Source organism: Gopherus flavomarginatus, chromosome 9 (assembly GCF_025201925.1).
Source record: "Gopherus flavomarginatus isolate rGopFla2 chromosome 9, rGopFla2.mat.asm, whole genome shotgun sequence".
Taxonomy (NCBI): domain Eukaryota; kingdom Metazoa; phylum Chordata; order Testudines; family Testudinidae; genus Gopherus; species Gopherus flavomarginatus.
The window spans coordinates 74450745-74467018 of NC_066625.1; the positions used below are offsets into that span (position 1 = coordinate 74450745).

Below are 16274 nucleotides of genomic sequence, written 5' to 3' on the forward strand. Positions count from 1 at the left end.
CTGCATTCTCTCATTCCCTCTTTCCTGGTTTATACCTTATTATCTCTTCCTGTAAAGCTTCAATGTCAATTTTTTCTCCGTCATTGTATAGGTAAGAATGTGAGAAAATGTTCAGAGGCAATTATTTTATAAAGGAAGTAATTGAGATCACTAAGTCCCCCAGACCAGATAATTTCCTTAAAGAGAACCTCCCCTGAAAATTTTTCAAGGGAGTTTATTAAGCCCCCAGCAATCAGTTCTGTGGACACTGGTGAATTTTATCTTAGAACGCAAGAAAAAAAAAAGCAGAGAACCCTATCCTAAACTCACCAGGATGCACACAAAATCATCCCAATGGTCCCCCAACCACTGTAGTTGCTTTGCAAGAACGCTTTTGGTCCTTGTTTAAAAAACCCTACAGGCAAGAGAAATATTGGATGGTAAGTAAGTCTACATTGCAGTGCTACATTGGCACAGCTGCACTGTTGCTCTCCCCTTTGGCATAGGTATTTCACCTCTGTGAGAGGTGGAAGCTATGCCAGCAGGAGAGCATCTCCAGCTGACAAAGCATTGGTGTGGACAGTGCTTCGGTTGCTGTAACTTTTTCACACCCCTGAGCAACGTAACTTACATTGACTTAAGCAGTAGTGTAGGCCAGCCCAAAAACCAGTTATTTTATTCCTTAAACCAGTGTTCCCCAACCTTGGGACGCCGCTTGCATAGGGAAAACTCCTGGTGGGCCGAGCCGGTGTGTTTACCTGCCGCGTCCACAAGTTTGGCCGATCGCGGCTCCCACTGGCCGCAGTTCACTGCTGGAAGCGGCACGGGCCAAGGGACTTACTGGCCGCCGCTTCCAGCAGCTCCCACTGGCCTGGAGCATCAAACCGTGGCCAGTGGGAACTGCAATCAGCCAAACCTGCGGATGTGGCAGGTGCTTTCCCTACACAAGTGACATCCCAAGTTTGGGAAACACTGTCTTAAACCTTTGAGCTCAACCAATAAGAGTTTTCTTTTTTTTCCCCCCAGAATGGTTCTTCCCCAGAGATAAGTCCTCAGTCTTCTCTTTTATCTATTTGGTTATAATCTTGATTGCAAAAAGTAACCCACAATAAAATCATATTTTAAAAAGTTATTACTGAAGGAATAAGTCTATTACTTTAAAATATATAAATACTTTAAATTTAAGCTTGAACGTCAATACCTTCCTTCCAACATCTCTAAGTCATTTTCTAAATACCTTAATACTTTTAGGGTTTCACTTTTGGAACCATCTATCAAAGATTGACAACTCTAATAACCAATATAAGCAGTTTTCATTTAGACAAAAATAAATGTTCACAAAGGAACAGGAAACTACTTAATTACTGCATAAAAGACCTAATGAGCAATTGTTTACACTGTTCGATTACTTATGGGTAAGGCTACGATTTAGTCACGGAGGTTGTGGAAGTCACAGAATCCATGACTTCCAGCAACGTCCATGACTTTGGCCTGCTGTGATCAGGAGCTACATGGTCCCCTGCCGCCTGCAGGGGCAGGGAGCTACGGGGTAACCCCGCTGTCTCTGGCAGCCCCCTGAGCTCCAAGTCTCCGCAGGCTATGGGGTACCCCGCAGCTCCCAACTGCGAGCTCCAAGCCACCTCAGACAGTGGGGAAACCCCCAAGCTCCTGTCTGCTGCGGGTGGTGGGGGCCCCCGAAGCTCCCAGCGGCGGGGGAACCCCAAGCTCCTGGCAGCTTCAGGCCCCTGATGCTGCAAGCGGCGGGGGTATCCCGCAGCTCCCAGCCCACACACTGCAGGTATACCTTGCAGTCCCCAGCTGTTGCAGGCAGCTCCTCGCCCCTGCTGTGCTGCTCCGCTTCAGGCGTTGTGGGGACCCACAGATCCCCGTTTTGTCAGGGATATTTTTAGTATAAGTCACAGGCAGGTCACGGCTTCTGTGACTTGTTCTTCTGTGACTTTCTTTTTTGCCTGTGATCAGTCCGTGACTTTTACTAAAAATATCCATGACAAAAATCTTAGCTTTAGTGATGGGCATTATGTTCTTAGTAATCTCTACACTTTTTCCGGAAAATAGAGCTAAAAATAGACTGTTTCAAATGGAATGGACTAACCTTCATGCTGCTTATTTCCTCTGCTGAAATTTGTTATATGCAAATATGTTTAAATTTTTCATTTTAATAACTCGCTCTCCCAACCCCCGCATTAAAAGCAAGCAGAGAAGATAGAGGCAGACTTTCTTAAATTCTAGAAACTGATGTAGATGGCAGTTGCACACGGAGACCTCCAACAAATAGCATTTTAGGAAAAGGGAGAACTGACTTCTTGTTTTTAACCTGATTTCAGAGTTCAGTAATCTATACTTCTGCAGGAATTGATAGCCATCACAGACTAAAGCAGTAAAGAAGTGTGCTTTACAAAACACAGACAAACTCCAGTCTCTGTAGGTAGGTAAAAGGGAATTAATTTCCAAGTTCTTTGTTTGAAATACTACTTGTAATTTAAGTCCTGTACATTTCCCCAACAAAAAAGAACTAACTTCAACATTATAGTGGTAGGGGAAAGAAGCACAGTTCAGACTGATTTGGGGACTTGACATGACAATTTTCTAAAGGCTTGGTATATACTTGGAAAGTTTTGCTGGCATAGTGTATGTTAGTTAGAGATTGGTTGGTTGGTTGGGGTTTTTTTTTTTGGTCAACATAGCTATGGTAGCAAAGCTTCAATGCAGATGTAGTTATACCATCCAAAAACAATCCTTTTGTTGGTAACAGCTTATTTCACTTGCGGATCTGGTATAAGCTGTTCCAGCAAAGGGGTTTTTTTTCTGGTGTAACTGCATCTACATTAAGGTTTGCCAGTATAGCTTAACAAGGAGACTTTCCAAGACCCAAAAGTGTAGGCAGGTGTCCAATATCAAATAATCACTTAAGGTCTCAGCAACAGCCTCTTTGTCACCCAGCAACTCATTTGCTTTACATAGGCAGGAGATCACTACCCACATCATCCCCTGCCTCTCCAGCCTCATTTTTGTCCTTCTGGATATTTATTACAATGCAGACTTGTAAAAGAACACTAATTTTAGGAAATTTGCCAATAAATGTGATATTACGAACAATCTTTGCATTCTCTTCCAGTATGCATTGGGAAATGGGGTCATTTTAACTTCTGTATTCTCAGTTATAATACTGAAGTCACTTTTCAAAAAGCGTATAGTAGGAAGAAAAATGTCAAGTATTTGTTTGTGTTAACGTTTTCAGTAGGATGGGTGTTTTTTTAAAAAACATTCTGAATTTATATTTTGTGCTTATGTTGGCATATATAGAATTCAGGCACATTCCAATGGCGTAGATGTATATTTCGAGACCAAATGGCTTCCAAGATATGGTAACCTTTAAAACATCACCAGCCACTTAGTCTGCCAGTGCTTTTATATATAGTGAGGCCTTGGATCATTTTTTATATATATATATATTTTTTTTACTATAATACTCAAGGGCCCCAAGCAGCCCGCTGTCTTGGGCAGCAGTGGGACCCTGCAGCTCCCAGCCGCCTGTGGGCTGAAGTCATGGAGGTCTTTGGAAGTCACGGATTCTGTGACTTCCGTGACCTCCATAATAAAATCCTAGCCTTACTCATGACTGGAGTTTAGGGCTATACGCTCAAGTCACTTGTGCAGCAGGAAGGAGATGTTCTACTAAAATCCTCAAGTGAATGAGGAGAGCAAAAGTCAGCTGTTGTTCCACCTCCCAAGAGATGGGACTTTTAGAAGTCCACACCTGGCAGAAGGAAACTTCTGGCTAAGAGCATGGGCAGGTGCCTCATTCTCTCCACCCTTCATGGCTTGTCCCTGTTGGTTCCTAGTGTAAAAGGCAGGATGTCCCCACTCTATTCTAGAAGTCTTGTACTACTTCAGTGGAGAAGTCTCTGAAGGGTCCTAAATCAGTAACTTTCTCTCCAAAACCTTGACTGTGAAGGAGGACTTACACCAGCTCCACCGTATTCCATTACAAACAGATTGAGGGAGGACCTGAAAATAGCCTCAAAATTCTTACGAGCTCTTACAAAGCAACAGTAATTGATTTCTCCATATCCACTGAAGGACAAGAAGTAATGGAATTAATCTGCAGCAAGGGAGACTTAGGTTAGATCAGGGGTGGGCAAACTACGGCCCGCGGGACCGTCCTGCCCGGACCCCAAGCTCCTGGCCCGGAGACTAGCCCCCGGCCCTGCCCCTGCTGTCCCCACTCCCCCGCAGCCTCAGCTTGCTCGCTCCGCTGCTGGCGCAATGCTCTGGGCGGCACTGCTGTAAGCACCTGGGGCAGTGCAGCGGCAGAGTCTGGCCTGACCCGGTGCTCTGTGCTGTGCAGTGGTGGTAGCAGCCGGGTGGTGGGGCTGTAGCACCACCGGCGCTCCAGGAGCGGGGGTTGAATGAGGTGGCAGAAGGCAGTCAGGGGCCAGGGAGAAGGGATGGTTGGATGGGGCAGGGGTCCCGGGGGCCCATCAGGAATAAAAGAAGGAGTTGGATGAGGCCACAGGGGTCCGGTGGCAGTCAAGGGACACGGAGCATGGGTGTGTGAATGGGACGGTAGGGGTCCCAGAGGGGCCGTCAGGGAAGAGGGGGGTTGAATGGGGCACGAGTCCCGGGGGGGGAGGGGGAGTAGTTAGGAGGTGGGGGCTGGGCCACAATCCCCTCCCCTAACCAGCCCTCCATACAGTTTACGGAACCGATGTGGCCCTCAGGCCAAAAAGTTTGCCCACCCCTGGGTTAGATCATAGGAAAAGCTTTCCAACATTAAGGATGGTTAAAGTTTGGAATAGGCTTCCAAGGGAGATGTGAAATTCCATCATTGGAGGTTTTTTAAAAACAGGTTGGACAAACAACTGTCATGGATGGTAAGTGTACTGGATCCTGCTACAGTGTAGCGGTCTGGGCTTAGAACCTCAAGAAATTATCTTCCAGCCCTACATTTCTATGAAATTTGGGATTTTAATCAGTTTTTATATTTATAAAAAGTTTAGCCTAATTGAACAGAATTTTAAGAGTTATCTACAATTTATTCAAGTTATCAATTCTCAGTAATAACCTTGATGTACAATATAACTTTTTCCCTCATATAAATTGCCATTGACAATTGCCACCTAGGCCTCAAATTGGCTAGTTTTGTGTAGGTTTTTAATTGATTTAGATGATCATTCCTCCTCACCCATAAATCTCTTCAATTGCCAGAGATCATAGACAGCACATGGGTGAATAATCACTTAATAAACAAGAACAGCAGCAAGAAAAATGATGATCTGACACCAAAAAGCATTTTTTTACTTGACCCAAGAAGAATAAAATCCATGAATCAAAACAATAAACAACAACACAGTATAGCAGACTCAATTCTTCCTTTATGCATTAGTTAGAAATAAGTAATTGCAACACACACAGAAGAACAGTAATTGATTGTTAAACTACATCTCCCCCTGTCTTGCTTCAAAGGCAATTCCTTTGTAAGGACACTTAATTCTCCTGAAATAAGCATTTTCTTTGCAGGGAAGGTATAAGAACAATTTGCACAACGGGCAACTCCAAATAAAGCCTAAGGAGGGTCCAAAACTAAAGAAAAGCCCCAAAATCACGAAGTTCTTGTGCACGGAACTGACAGTTTGACCTTGTTTGCCAGATCACACGATGGCTGTGCCTGGTTTCTATCTGTTTTGTGCCAGGTACAAACAGGTCAGGAATACATTAAGCATCCTGAACCAGTGACAAGAGAACAAAGGTGGTGGGGGGAGAGGTGGGGAGGGTGAAGGAAAATGCAGCAGCAGCAGCAAGCAGGCATAGGTGCAAGATGGAGAGAGGGCAAGAAGGCCAGGCACCAGCAGCCATGAAGGGATATAATTAGGGCTTCTGCAGCCGGCTGGTTTGCAAGCCATGTCACTCACTCAGCCCCACACAGCGGTCAGAGAGGGGCATGGGCGAGTGCAAGGACACACGCATCAACCCGCCAGCTGCTGTCGGCGCTCAGGGCAGCAGCATAAGATGAAGAGCCACCGCCAGCGGATAACCCGCTCCAGGCCGGCACAAGGGCAGCCCCCCGTCCCACCCCGCCCCGGACTGACCTGAGCAGCGCCAGGAAGGCGGCGGGCTCTACGTCGGGCAGCTCGATCTCGGCCGAGGTGGTGGCCATGCCACCGTTGAACATGGCGTCGAAGACGGCGCTGCCGGCGGCCAGCAAGAAGCGGTGGGCGGGGATGCGCTGCTGGCCGGGCCCGGGGGGCCCCCCGCCGCCAGGCTGCCGCGGGCCGCCCTTGCCCACCACGAAGCGCACGTCGCTGAGCAGCTCGTTGGTGAAGAGGAAGGCGAAGCGCTCCTGCAGCGAGCCCTTGGTGGCCTGCCAGTTATACACGGGCTCCCGCTGCAGCGCCGCGGGGGCCGCCTCCGGGGGCCCGCCTGAGCCCCCCGCCGCCGCCATCGCCGCCCCGCAGGCCGCTCACTCCGCCCGAGGCACGCGCATCCCCGCCGCCGGGGCCTCCCACACTCGTCGGTGTCACAAACGGCCTTCAGTCAGCGCGGCGGGCGCTACTGCGCATGCTGCTCCAGCGCTCGGCGCATGCCCGGTGCGAGCGGCTGAAGGCCTTGCCCTGACGCTGCCCTTGCTTGTCATCACGATGTGGATTGGGAGCTGCGAGGGGGCGGCGCGGGGCCAGTGGAGGTGTCGGGAGGGATAGGAGGGGACAGATAGGCGGCGGCAGGGACAGGGTGTTGAGAAGGGGGAGAGGGCTGCCAGGGCGTGGCAGAAGAGAGAGACCCCCGGAGAGACAGGGGCAGAGCGGGTAAAAGTTACTGTATGTGAGGGGAGCCCTGTGCAGTGGTGGCCAGGATAAGGCGCAGCTGGCAGAGGGGCTGTGTTCCTCACTGCTTGGTGCAGCCCAGCCAGAGCTATTCCGAGCGGAGCTCCTGGAAATATTTTCCACCTTCCGGGACGGTTTTTTTGGTAACATTTTGGGGGCGGGGGCGCTCTGGGAAATACCCCATAAGAAAGCCCTGATGTCAGTATTCCCTCCTTACAGCTGTGTGGGAAAGGCGCAGGGTAGAGAAAGCCCAGATGAGGCTGCCCTTCTCTGTCTGAAATAATGCACTGAGAAGCTGAGAGAAAGTTGATTCAGTGAAGTATTTCACACACACCTCTCCTAATGTTGGAGAGGCTGATGGTAAGAAAGGGAAACAGAAGTATACATACACACACTATATAATAGAGCAGTTAAGGAAACATAAAATGACTTCTTAGATTAAAAACAAATATGGTCAATAACATATAGACACCGTGGAATAACCTGGATAAGGATCAGGCTTGTGGTAATACCAGCACACAAATACATACCTTCACACACATCTGTAAGAGCCATAATGTGATTACAGGTTATATATTTTGCTAGAAAGTAAAATTCATAGATTTTAATTCTAGCCAATGTTCAGTAAAATATCATTTTATACTCGTGTGATTAAACGTTTTTTGAATAATTAATAAATTAAAATGACTGACATTGCATTCCATATGCTTAATGGAAATATGTTTATGAACATGACATAACTGGATATATGCTTTACACAAAATACTTTTTGTATGGTGTCATTAGAAAGCTTGTAATCTACTAAGTGTGTTCATCCTATTTGTTTGCATGTATTATTGCTATATCTGGAGTTAGGAAAATAAGATATAAACTTGTATCACTGATATAAACATATTAACTGGAGGCCATTAAGGGTGCTCCAGAAATAATCAGTTGTAAATGGCCTTAGTTACTTGAAAGGCTTCCTATGTAGGTGTGGGTCAACCCATGGGGAATGGAAACTAGGAATCTTACAGTGACATGTGACCATGTCACCTGATAATGAAATCCATCTTAAATCTGGTACTTTTCCATTTAGAAGGAGGGGTGGGGACCCAGAGAGACAAAAGATTCCTGCCTTGTGCCAAAGCTATAAAAGGGGATGGAGCAGGACAAAGAGGTGGCAGTCATGAGAAAATCCCTGCTTACCACCTTAGATCATAGATGCCCAAGCGGAAAAATTAGCAGGTGCTTAGCACCCACTGGCAACCAAGCTTCCCCCACCCCCTCCTCGCCTCCTCTTCCCCTGAGTGTGCTGTGTCCCGCTCTTCCACCTCCCTCCCCGTTTGGTGGCGCTTTGGACTTTCGGGGAGGGAGGGAGAGGAGCAGGGACACAGCACGCTCAGGGGAGGAAGCGGAGAAGAGGCAGGGCAGGAGTGGGGATGTGGGGAATGGGGGCGGGGTGATAACTGTGCAGGGGCAGGGTTCAAGCACCCACTGGGCAAAGGGAAAGTCAGCACCTATGCCTAAGATGTCTTCTGGATCTAACAAAGACTGTACCTGGGGGAAAGGATTGGGCCCAGACTAGGAAGGAGTCTAATCTGTGAAAAGCTTATTGGAACATCTCTGAGGGTAAGATATTACCTGTAATCAGTTTCTTAATGTATTAGGCTTAGATTTGCGTGTTTTTGCTTTATTTTGCTTGGTGACTTACTTTGTCCTGTTTGTTATTACTTTGAAACCACTTAAATCCTACTTTTTATACTTTATAGAATCACTTTTGTTTATTAATGAACCCAGAGTAAGTGATTAATACCGGGGGGAGCAAACAGCTGGGCATATCTCTCTATCAGTGTTCTAGAGGGTGGACAAATTATGAATTTACCCTGTATAAGCTTTATACAGAGTACAAAGGATTTATTTGGGGTTTGGATTCCATTGGGAACTGGGTGTCTGAGTGCTGGAGTTAGGTAACCTGCTGAGCAGTTTTTAGTTAAAGTCTGCAGCTTTGGGGGCATGGACCAGACCTGGGTCTGTGTTGCAGCAGATTAGTGTGTCTGGCTCAACGAGGCAGGGTTCTGGAGTCCCAACCTGGCAGGGAAAACAGGCTCAGAGGTAATTTCAGCACATCAGGTGACAGTCCTAAGGGGATCACTGTGTCCAAACCCCTCACAATGACACTTTACTTTTCTAAGGTAGTGTATGACTCCTGCAATTGGGCACATGTGTCCTGAGTTCTAGAGGAAAACACTCAAAATATCACCTTAAATAATAAGGGAGAAAAGTAGAACTGCACAAAGTGTACAGAGTTGTGATAGCTGTAGAAATGTATATTGTAATATATGGGACTGAACAACTCAAATTTACTGTTTAATAATTTTAAGATAAATATTTCTTCAGTTTCTTGAAATTCTGCAGTTGAAATATAAATTAATGTTTACCAAATTTATATTTTAATGTACCTGTGACAACCAACATAAAACTTTAAGTTTAATAATTATTTTAGTTAAAATATTTTGTATATGTACATTTTTGAAATATTGAAATAGAAATCATTATGCACTTCTGAAATTAAAATCCAGTGAATACAGATGAGGGTTGCAAATTTTGGCACCGAAGCTACCATCCAACAGGATTTGCAACCCTGGATCAGCGATGTGGGAAGACGAGGTGCAGCAAATTCTGAAACAAAGACCATCTCCTTTTTAATTTACTACCCCTATGCCTATGAATAAGGGAATGCATGTTTTGACTGGGAGACAAAAAATGGTCCACTCTCAGTGTCAGTTCTGATGGGAAGCCATTTCTGACACGTCCTATGCTCACTGTACACCACAATGCAGCTGTAATGGACAGGAAGGTGAGGGGTAATTATATTCTGCCTACCTACCATTCCCCACATAAGTTCAGTTTGATAAAACGTCCTTTACAAGATGTCCAACTAGAAAGATATATATCAGTAAGAATATGAAATAAATTGTTTGGAAGAAGCTATATTAATTCAAGATCATTAGCACAATAGTCTGGCATAGAAGTGTCAAGTGAGAAATAATCTGGATCCTTTTGCCATCTGCTGGAGTTTTGCTGTAAGTACAACAGCAATCTTAAATTACTTGTGGCGCTCGATACCATTTATCATCTCTCATGGCTTGGCAGGCTTTGTTGAAGCATGTGCTTATCAGAGGAAAATAATATGTCACCATCCTGTGTGCAGGTTTATAATTAGGACAAAACTAAGACAAAACAAGAATGGACTATTCCACTGAACAGAAGATCCTGGACAAGGCAGAGGCAATTTCAATGTGATAGGCAAAAGCAGGAAAGGACACAACAAGGAGAAATAGCATAGCAGTCACTGGCCAGAAGTAGCACTGGACAGGGGATCTCTGTTGAAAATGCATTCACTCTACTCACTTAAGAGAATACAGCTAGAGAAATCATCACCTCTGTGCCTTTCCTGATCTGTGGTGCAGCTGGATGGCACACAGGTCCCCAGCTACACTTAGAGTAGTGGTAGGGCAGTAAATGAAACTTTTAACATTTTATGAGAGATGGTACAAGCCATGGAGAGAAAGAAGGAAGCTGCAAATGAGAGCTATGAGGCTATACAGGAAACCAACCTTTATTTTCTAGGGATGTTTTTTCAAATCAACAGGTGATCTGGGCATCACTGTGGGGACGGGTTATGGGCATTTTTATTTCCCCCTCTTCCCTACTAAAAAGAAAATAACCTAAAATTCACCAGAGCACCTGCAGAATTGTCCATCAGCTGAGTGCCCTAGTGGCCTCCAGACCTCCTGCTTATTAAAATAATTCTCCTTGGTAAAATGTACGCAAATTGCCAGTTATGCATCGGGAAGAGAGGAGAAAGGAGATGGGAGGCGGGAGAAGTGAAAGCAAAGATAGGGCAGTGAACTAGAGTAAGGGAGAGACGGAGGGAAAGGAGAGAAAAATGGGGCTGGGGCTGGAAGCTAGAGAAGCAGAGACAAGGTGGGTAACTGCAGAGAGAGAGAGAGAGAAGGATGTGCAGGAGAGACAGAAGGGAAAATAACTTTGAGACAAGTGCAGAAGGAAAGAAAACTGATAAGGAAAAAGAGAGGGGAGAAAGGAATGAGAATGAAAATAATGTAAAAAAAAAATCACAAAAATACACGAGACAACAAAGGAGAAGAGAGACATAGAAAGAGAGAGAAAACAGGTATATGCAGCAGCAATCCACAGGGCTAAGAAAGAAAATTGTTATCACAGCTGTCTTTGTCAAACTTGGCTTTCCTGTATGTGAACACAGAGGATCAGACATTTGTTTTACCTTGTAATCTTTGTGCCAGCTCCCTGGTTCAAAAATTTTGGCCAGTTTTCTTTGGCAGTATCAGCATGTGGATCACAGCCATTTTTAAAGGTGATGTCATGGGATTGTACTTACCCTGCACAAATCAGAAATAACACACACCACATTTCCCAAAAGGGGTACAAGTAAACATTACTAAACCCTTTTCTGTTCTTTGCTTTCTTAGTACACTCAGTTTCAATCTAGGAAGTGCAACAGAAATTAATAAAGAGGAAAGTGTTTATATGAAACATACAGTATTAATTGACCAAGAGCAACTTTTCATTTGATTTCATTATGTATATGGAATGGCTCAGCTAAAGATAAAAGACTACAGACAAAGTTCAACTGGGTTGTATCATATGGATGAGATGGTTTTGCTGATCACTAGCAAGCACTACAGAAGGTCAAAGTGTGGCAGAGTGTTTGAGATACAAGCTTCTGAAGTTTGCACAGTAGCTTAAGCCAGCACAGGCTAACCTCAGTGCCTTTTTTGTTAAAGAAACCATTGAGAGTAGGTGTGACATTCGCCTGCTGTTATCTAGACAGGTGATCTGCTAGGTCACTCCAATCCTCCACTCTGGGGGCCAGCCTTACTCTGCTCTGCTGTGAGAACCCCGAGTCCTGGGTTATTCACACAAAGCCTCTAGCATGTAAGCTGCTCCCAGCACGTGAGTGAGCACTTTTGGCCCGCCGCTGCTTGGATTGTGAAACCGAATGACACTAGTCAATACCTCCTGTCCCAGACACAACCCTAGGAACCTCCATCTTGCAGTGTCCAGTTATGCCTGCTGGATGCTGCAAGCGTTTATGAGTTCATCAATTTAACAAAGAAATTGATATGTACCAGGTTTGTTATCCCAAGGGGAGTCTCTGACATGCTTCAAACCAAACTCACTGCTTCAGGAATAAACAAACAAATTTATTAACCACAAAAGATAGATTTTAAGTGATTATAAGTCAAAGCGCAAGTCAGATTTGGTCGAAATAAAAGCAAAATACGTTCTAAGCTGGTCTTAACACTTTCAGTGCCCTTACAAACTTAGATGCATCTCATCACAGGCTGGCTGGTTGCTCTTGACCCAGGCTCTCCCCTTTGATCAGTGCTTCAGTTGCTTGGTGGTGGTGTCTGTAGATGTAGGTGGAAGAGAGAGGAAGAGCGTGGCAAATGTCTCTCCCTTTTATCATGTTCTTTCTTCCCTCTTGGCTTTGCTCCCCCCCTTCAGGGTCAGGTGAGCATTACTTCATCATAGTCCCAAACTGACCAAGGGAAGTAGGGTGACTCACTGGATAGCCCAACAGATCCTTTGTTGCTGCCTAGGCCAGTGTCCTTTGTTCCTGTGAGGCTGGGCTGGGTTTGTTCCATACATGCCCTGATGAGCTGTGAACTGCCCCTCAGCTCTTAAAGCGTTTTGCCTGGGCTTGTTTTAAGCCATGAGGGGACATTTTCAGCCTCATAACTATATACATGAAATTACAACCTATAACATCACTATAACATTACCATAACAGCAATGCTCAGTACATCATGAGCCTTCTGAAGACGCCCGACATGACAAACTTTGCAATGGATACCACACAATCATATTATAGGGATGAACATGGGGGTGCAGGGTGTTCCCCTGAGATACAGCATGTCACAGTAGGACATTCCCATGATGGGCTTTCTTTTGAATCCTGGCAGGGTTGAGGTGGAGGAGGAGGTCTATTTGCACATGATACAGAAGAAGCAGAGGATTCAGCTCTCATGCCTCACAGATTCTTGAGATATGCAAGATTCTTGGGGATCTACCAGAAGCACAAAGATGTCTGCCAAGTGGCCTTGTTCCACTTTACTGGCAGGTCAGGGCCAGCTCTGTAACTGAGATCTCAGAAGGTTTCTGCTGAAAGAGGGTATTGTTTTCAGCCATTTGTTCTTGGAATTATTTCTTTCTCTTCTCTTATGGATCTTCTCAGCCCCTCGCTTTCCCCACAAGGGTTCAATTTTATGTGCGTGTACTCAATCAATGTTTGCTGTTCTGATGCAAGTTTTGGAACTGGCACATATTTTTAAAATGGTTATAGATTGTTCCAATAAGCAATCAGCATCCTTCTCCCACTACCAAAACAGAGAGAATGCTTCATAGCAAATAATGTATTTGTAGCTTATTGTGTTCCATGGTTAGAAATAATAATAATAAACCTAGCTTTTATATTGTACCGTTCATAAGTAGAGCTGAAAGCACTTTACAAAGGAGGTCAGTATAATTGCAAAGGAGGTCAGTATCTGGAAACATTTGATGGAGAGTCCTTTCCTTTTCATATTCAGTTAGATGTTTATAAACATCTATGTATCTGATGGCTGTGGTTGTTGTAACTGGCAAAGGAAGATACTCATGTTGCCATCCTCACAACTCCTACATTACACAATTTCCACAAGTTGTGAGTTTACAATAACAATAATTTTTAAAAATGATAAAGTTATCTCTTCCTTTAGAACTCTCTGTGTGTCCTCTCTTCTCTGAGGCTCTGCTCTTCCACTAGTCCAGCCAGGCAGCCCCCTGCAGCTGCATGGAGCCTAGATTAATTAGTGGGGGTCTAAGACTTCTGCTTGTGAAGAGCCAAATTCAGAATCAGGGCCTTAGATTCAGGGCTCTTAGGGGCAGGGACTGATTTTATCTTTGTGTCCTGAAGAACGCCAAGCACAGTGTCAGTACAAAAAAATAATTGTGCTTGGATATGTAGGTAATTCTTAGACTCTGGTTTTCAGTGAGAATACTCATGTTTACAATTTTAAAGTTTACTTACCATAAATATGTTCTAATGTTTGCTTCAAATCCATGGTTCATTGATATTCAATTTAGCAATGAAATGGACTTTTATCATTGTTTGCTTCCTCTTTGCATGTTGCTCTTGTGTTACTATGAGTACAACTGGAGGGCTAGGTGGCACACACAGCATACGCAACAAGCAACTGTGAATTATGGGGCTGTAATTCCATTGAAAGGTTCTGGTGATACCACTAAACTGGAAAATGAAATTCAATTGTTTTGTGAGCCAACAGAATCCTGAAGGATTGAATTATAGCCCCATAAAATTTGCCAAAATCCTGGTCTCATTGAAATTAATGATACTTTTGTCACTGTCTTAAATGAGATCAAATGTTGGCCTCTAATGCATGGATCCAGCAAAAGACAGTCTTGCATAGGCTGTCTCTGAGTAAATCATGAGCTTTCATCTATGTTTTCTGCTGCTAGTTACTCACTACTGTTGGCGTTTCAGGCATACCCCGGAATATGATGGTGGATTCTTGGAAGTCATCGATTTATGAGATGTCTTTTGGTTCACATTGTGCACTACATGTTACAGTGAGCTAATGGCCTTTCACAACACCTCTGAAGTCTTAGGATCAAATGCTTGACTGATTACAAGTGAAAATAAGTTTAGAGTCTGGATTTTTAGCCCCATTTGTCCAAATCACAAAAACACCATCCTGTTGTTATTTACATTATAGTCGCACCTAGATGCCATTACCAAAATCAGGGCCTTGAGATTTATGGTAGGTGTTTGCATAGTGCCTAGCACAGAGACAGTCCATGTCCCAAAGAGTTTACAATCTAAAAGACAAGCAAAATAGATGCACAGACAAGTGAAGTGAGGTACCCAAAGGTCCACAGTAGGACATTGGCAGAGCTGGGAACAGAACTCAGGTTTCCTGACTCTCTGTGCAATGTCACATTGCCTCGCTAAAAACTGGTGCTCCATATTGGACAGGATTTACAACATAGCATGATTTGGTGCAATGTATGGTCCCTACTCACAAGAGCTTCAACAGTGGAATAGGTTGGATTCAGGACAGTTATAGGTCTGCAGTGAGGTATGTAGGGAAGCTTATGAATCACTTTGCTTACTCTTATCATCTGCATTTTTTCACCTGCTTGCTTTCATGATCAACAAAGGGCCAAATACTGAGATAATTTCCTCCCCTCCTGCCACACACACGCTATTGTGCAGCATTGATGTGCAAAGTCAAAGTTATTGTGTAGCATCCAGAAGTGGTGGCATTCCCACTGCTGAGTGATAAAGTTCCTATTTATTAATTAAATATGATTCTGCAACATTAAAATGACAAATTTAATGCATAAGTGACAAGAAATGGAAAGATTACAATTCTCATGGCAACAATAACTCACCAACACTGCACACATATAATATTTTGATTACTAGTTAGACTGCTACATGTACTGTAAACCTACCTTCCTTTACATAATATTATTATTGCACGTGTCACCAGGTGGCACTGTTACACATAGTCTTCAAAGTTTGCTTTCTTCATGTGCAAGCAAGTTCTTAAGTCTTGGAAGAAATGCGGGTGGCTGTGTTAGTTTGGGAGTATACAAGGTTCTGGGCAGAGTCTGCTGAGTGAGTGGCAAAAAAGTAATTGCTTTCTGCCTTGGTCTCTGATTAAAGCCAAGTCTTGAGGCAAAGTGCTCCCTGAGAGATGGTCAGTGGTGTAAAAGAAAGGATTGCCAATATCTCTGTTCCAGGATTAGTGCATATAGTGTAAATAAAGCTAATTACACTTGGCCTATACCCAAACTCTATGTCATTGATTTCTCCTGTACCGAGAAATCAACCTGCAAGACTCTTGACATCTGCTACTGCTTGGCAGAGGGGCAACATTGCTGTCAGAATGAGACAAGTGGTTAGAAGAAGAGGCAATAGTATACAGGGTATATGCAATGCCATTGAGTTGTGGGAGCATATATAACAGGGGATACAGGGAATGGTATTCTCTCTATTGTGATTGAATAAGCAGGCAGGACATTTTGGGAAGGGATGGTATGTTGGAATCAGAAGGTTCAGTGGCTAGTGGGAATGACCCTTGAAAGCCTCTCTAAAGGAAAGGCTGGGATGTTGACATCAATGAATGGTCTCTGCCTTTTAGGCATGATATCTGGGGGCTCCTTTGAGAGGAGACTGGATGGAATGTTGGAGGCAGAAGGTTCTTTGACCATTGGAAATGACAACTAGAGCTCCTTTAATAGTAGAAGGAATGCAGTACTGGAAAGGGGGAAAGCTCAATAGCAACAGGTCCTGTAATTGGAGACAAGGTGGAATGTCTGAAGCTGTAGGTTCGATGGCGGTTGAGAAGTCAGCTGGAGTTC

At 44.5% G+C, this 16274-nt stretch overlaps 1 protein-coding gene across 3 annotated transcripts in view; it reads right to left on the minus strand.

The window, feature by feature from the left end:
- The window catches only part of LOC127057681 (BTB/POZ domain-containing protein 1), a 38413-nt gene extending 31879 nt beyond the window's left edge, over positions 1-6534 (minus strand). For 2 of the 3 annotated variants that reach the window (XM_050966649.1, XM_050966647.1), the window contains exon 1: positions 6090-6532. In XM_050966649.1, coding sequence (XP_050822606.1) covers positions 6090-6442 — 353 coding nt within the window. In that variant the 5' untranslated portion in view covers positions 6443-6532. Of the gene's footprint in view, positions 1-6089 lie in introns of all 3 variants that reach the window. The other variant, XM_050966648.1, reaches the window with a different exon arrangement.
- Between the last annotated feature and the right edge of the window lie 9740 nt (positions 6535-16274).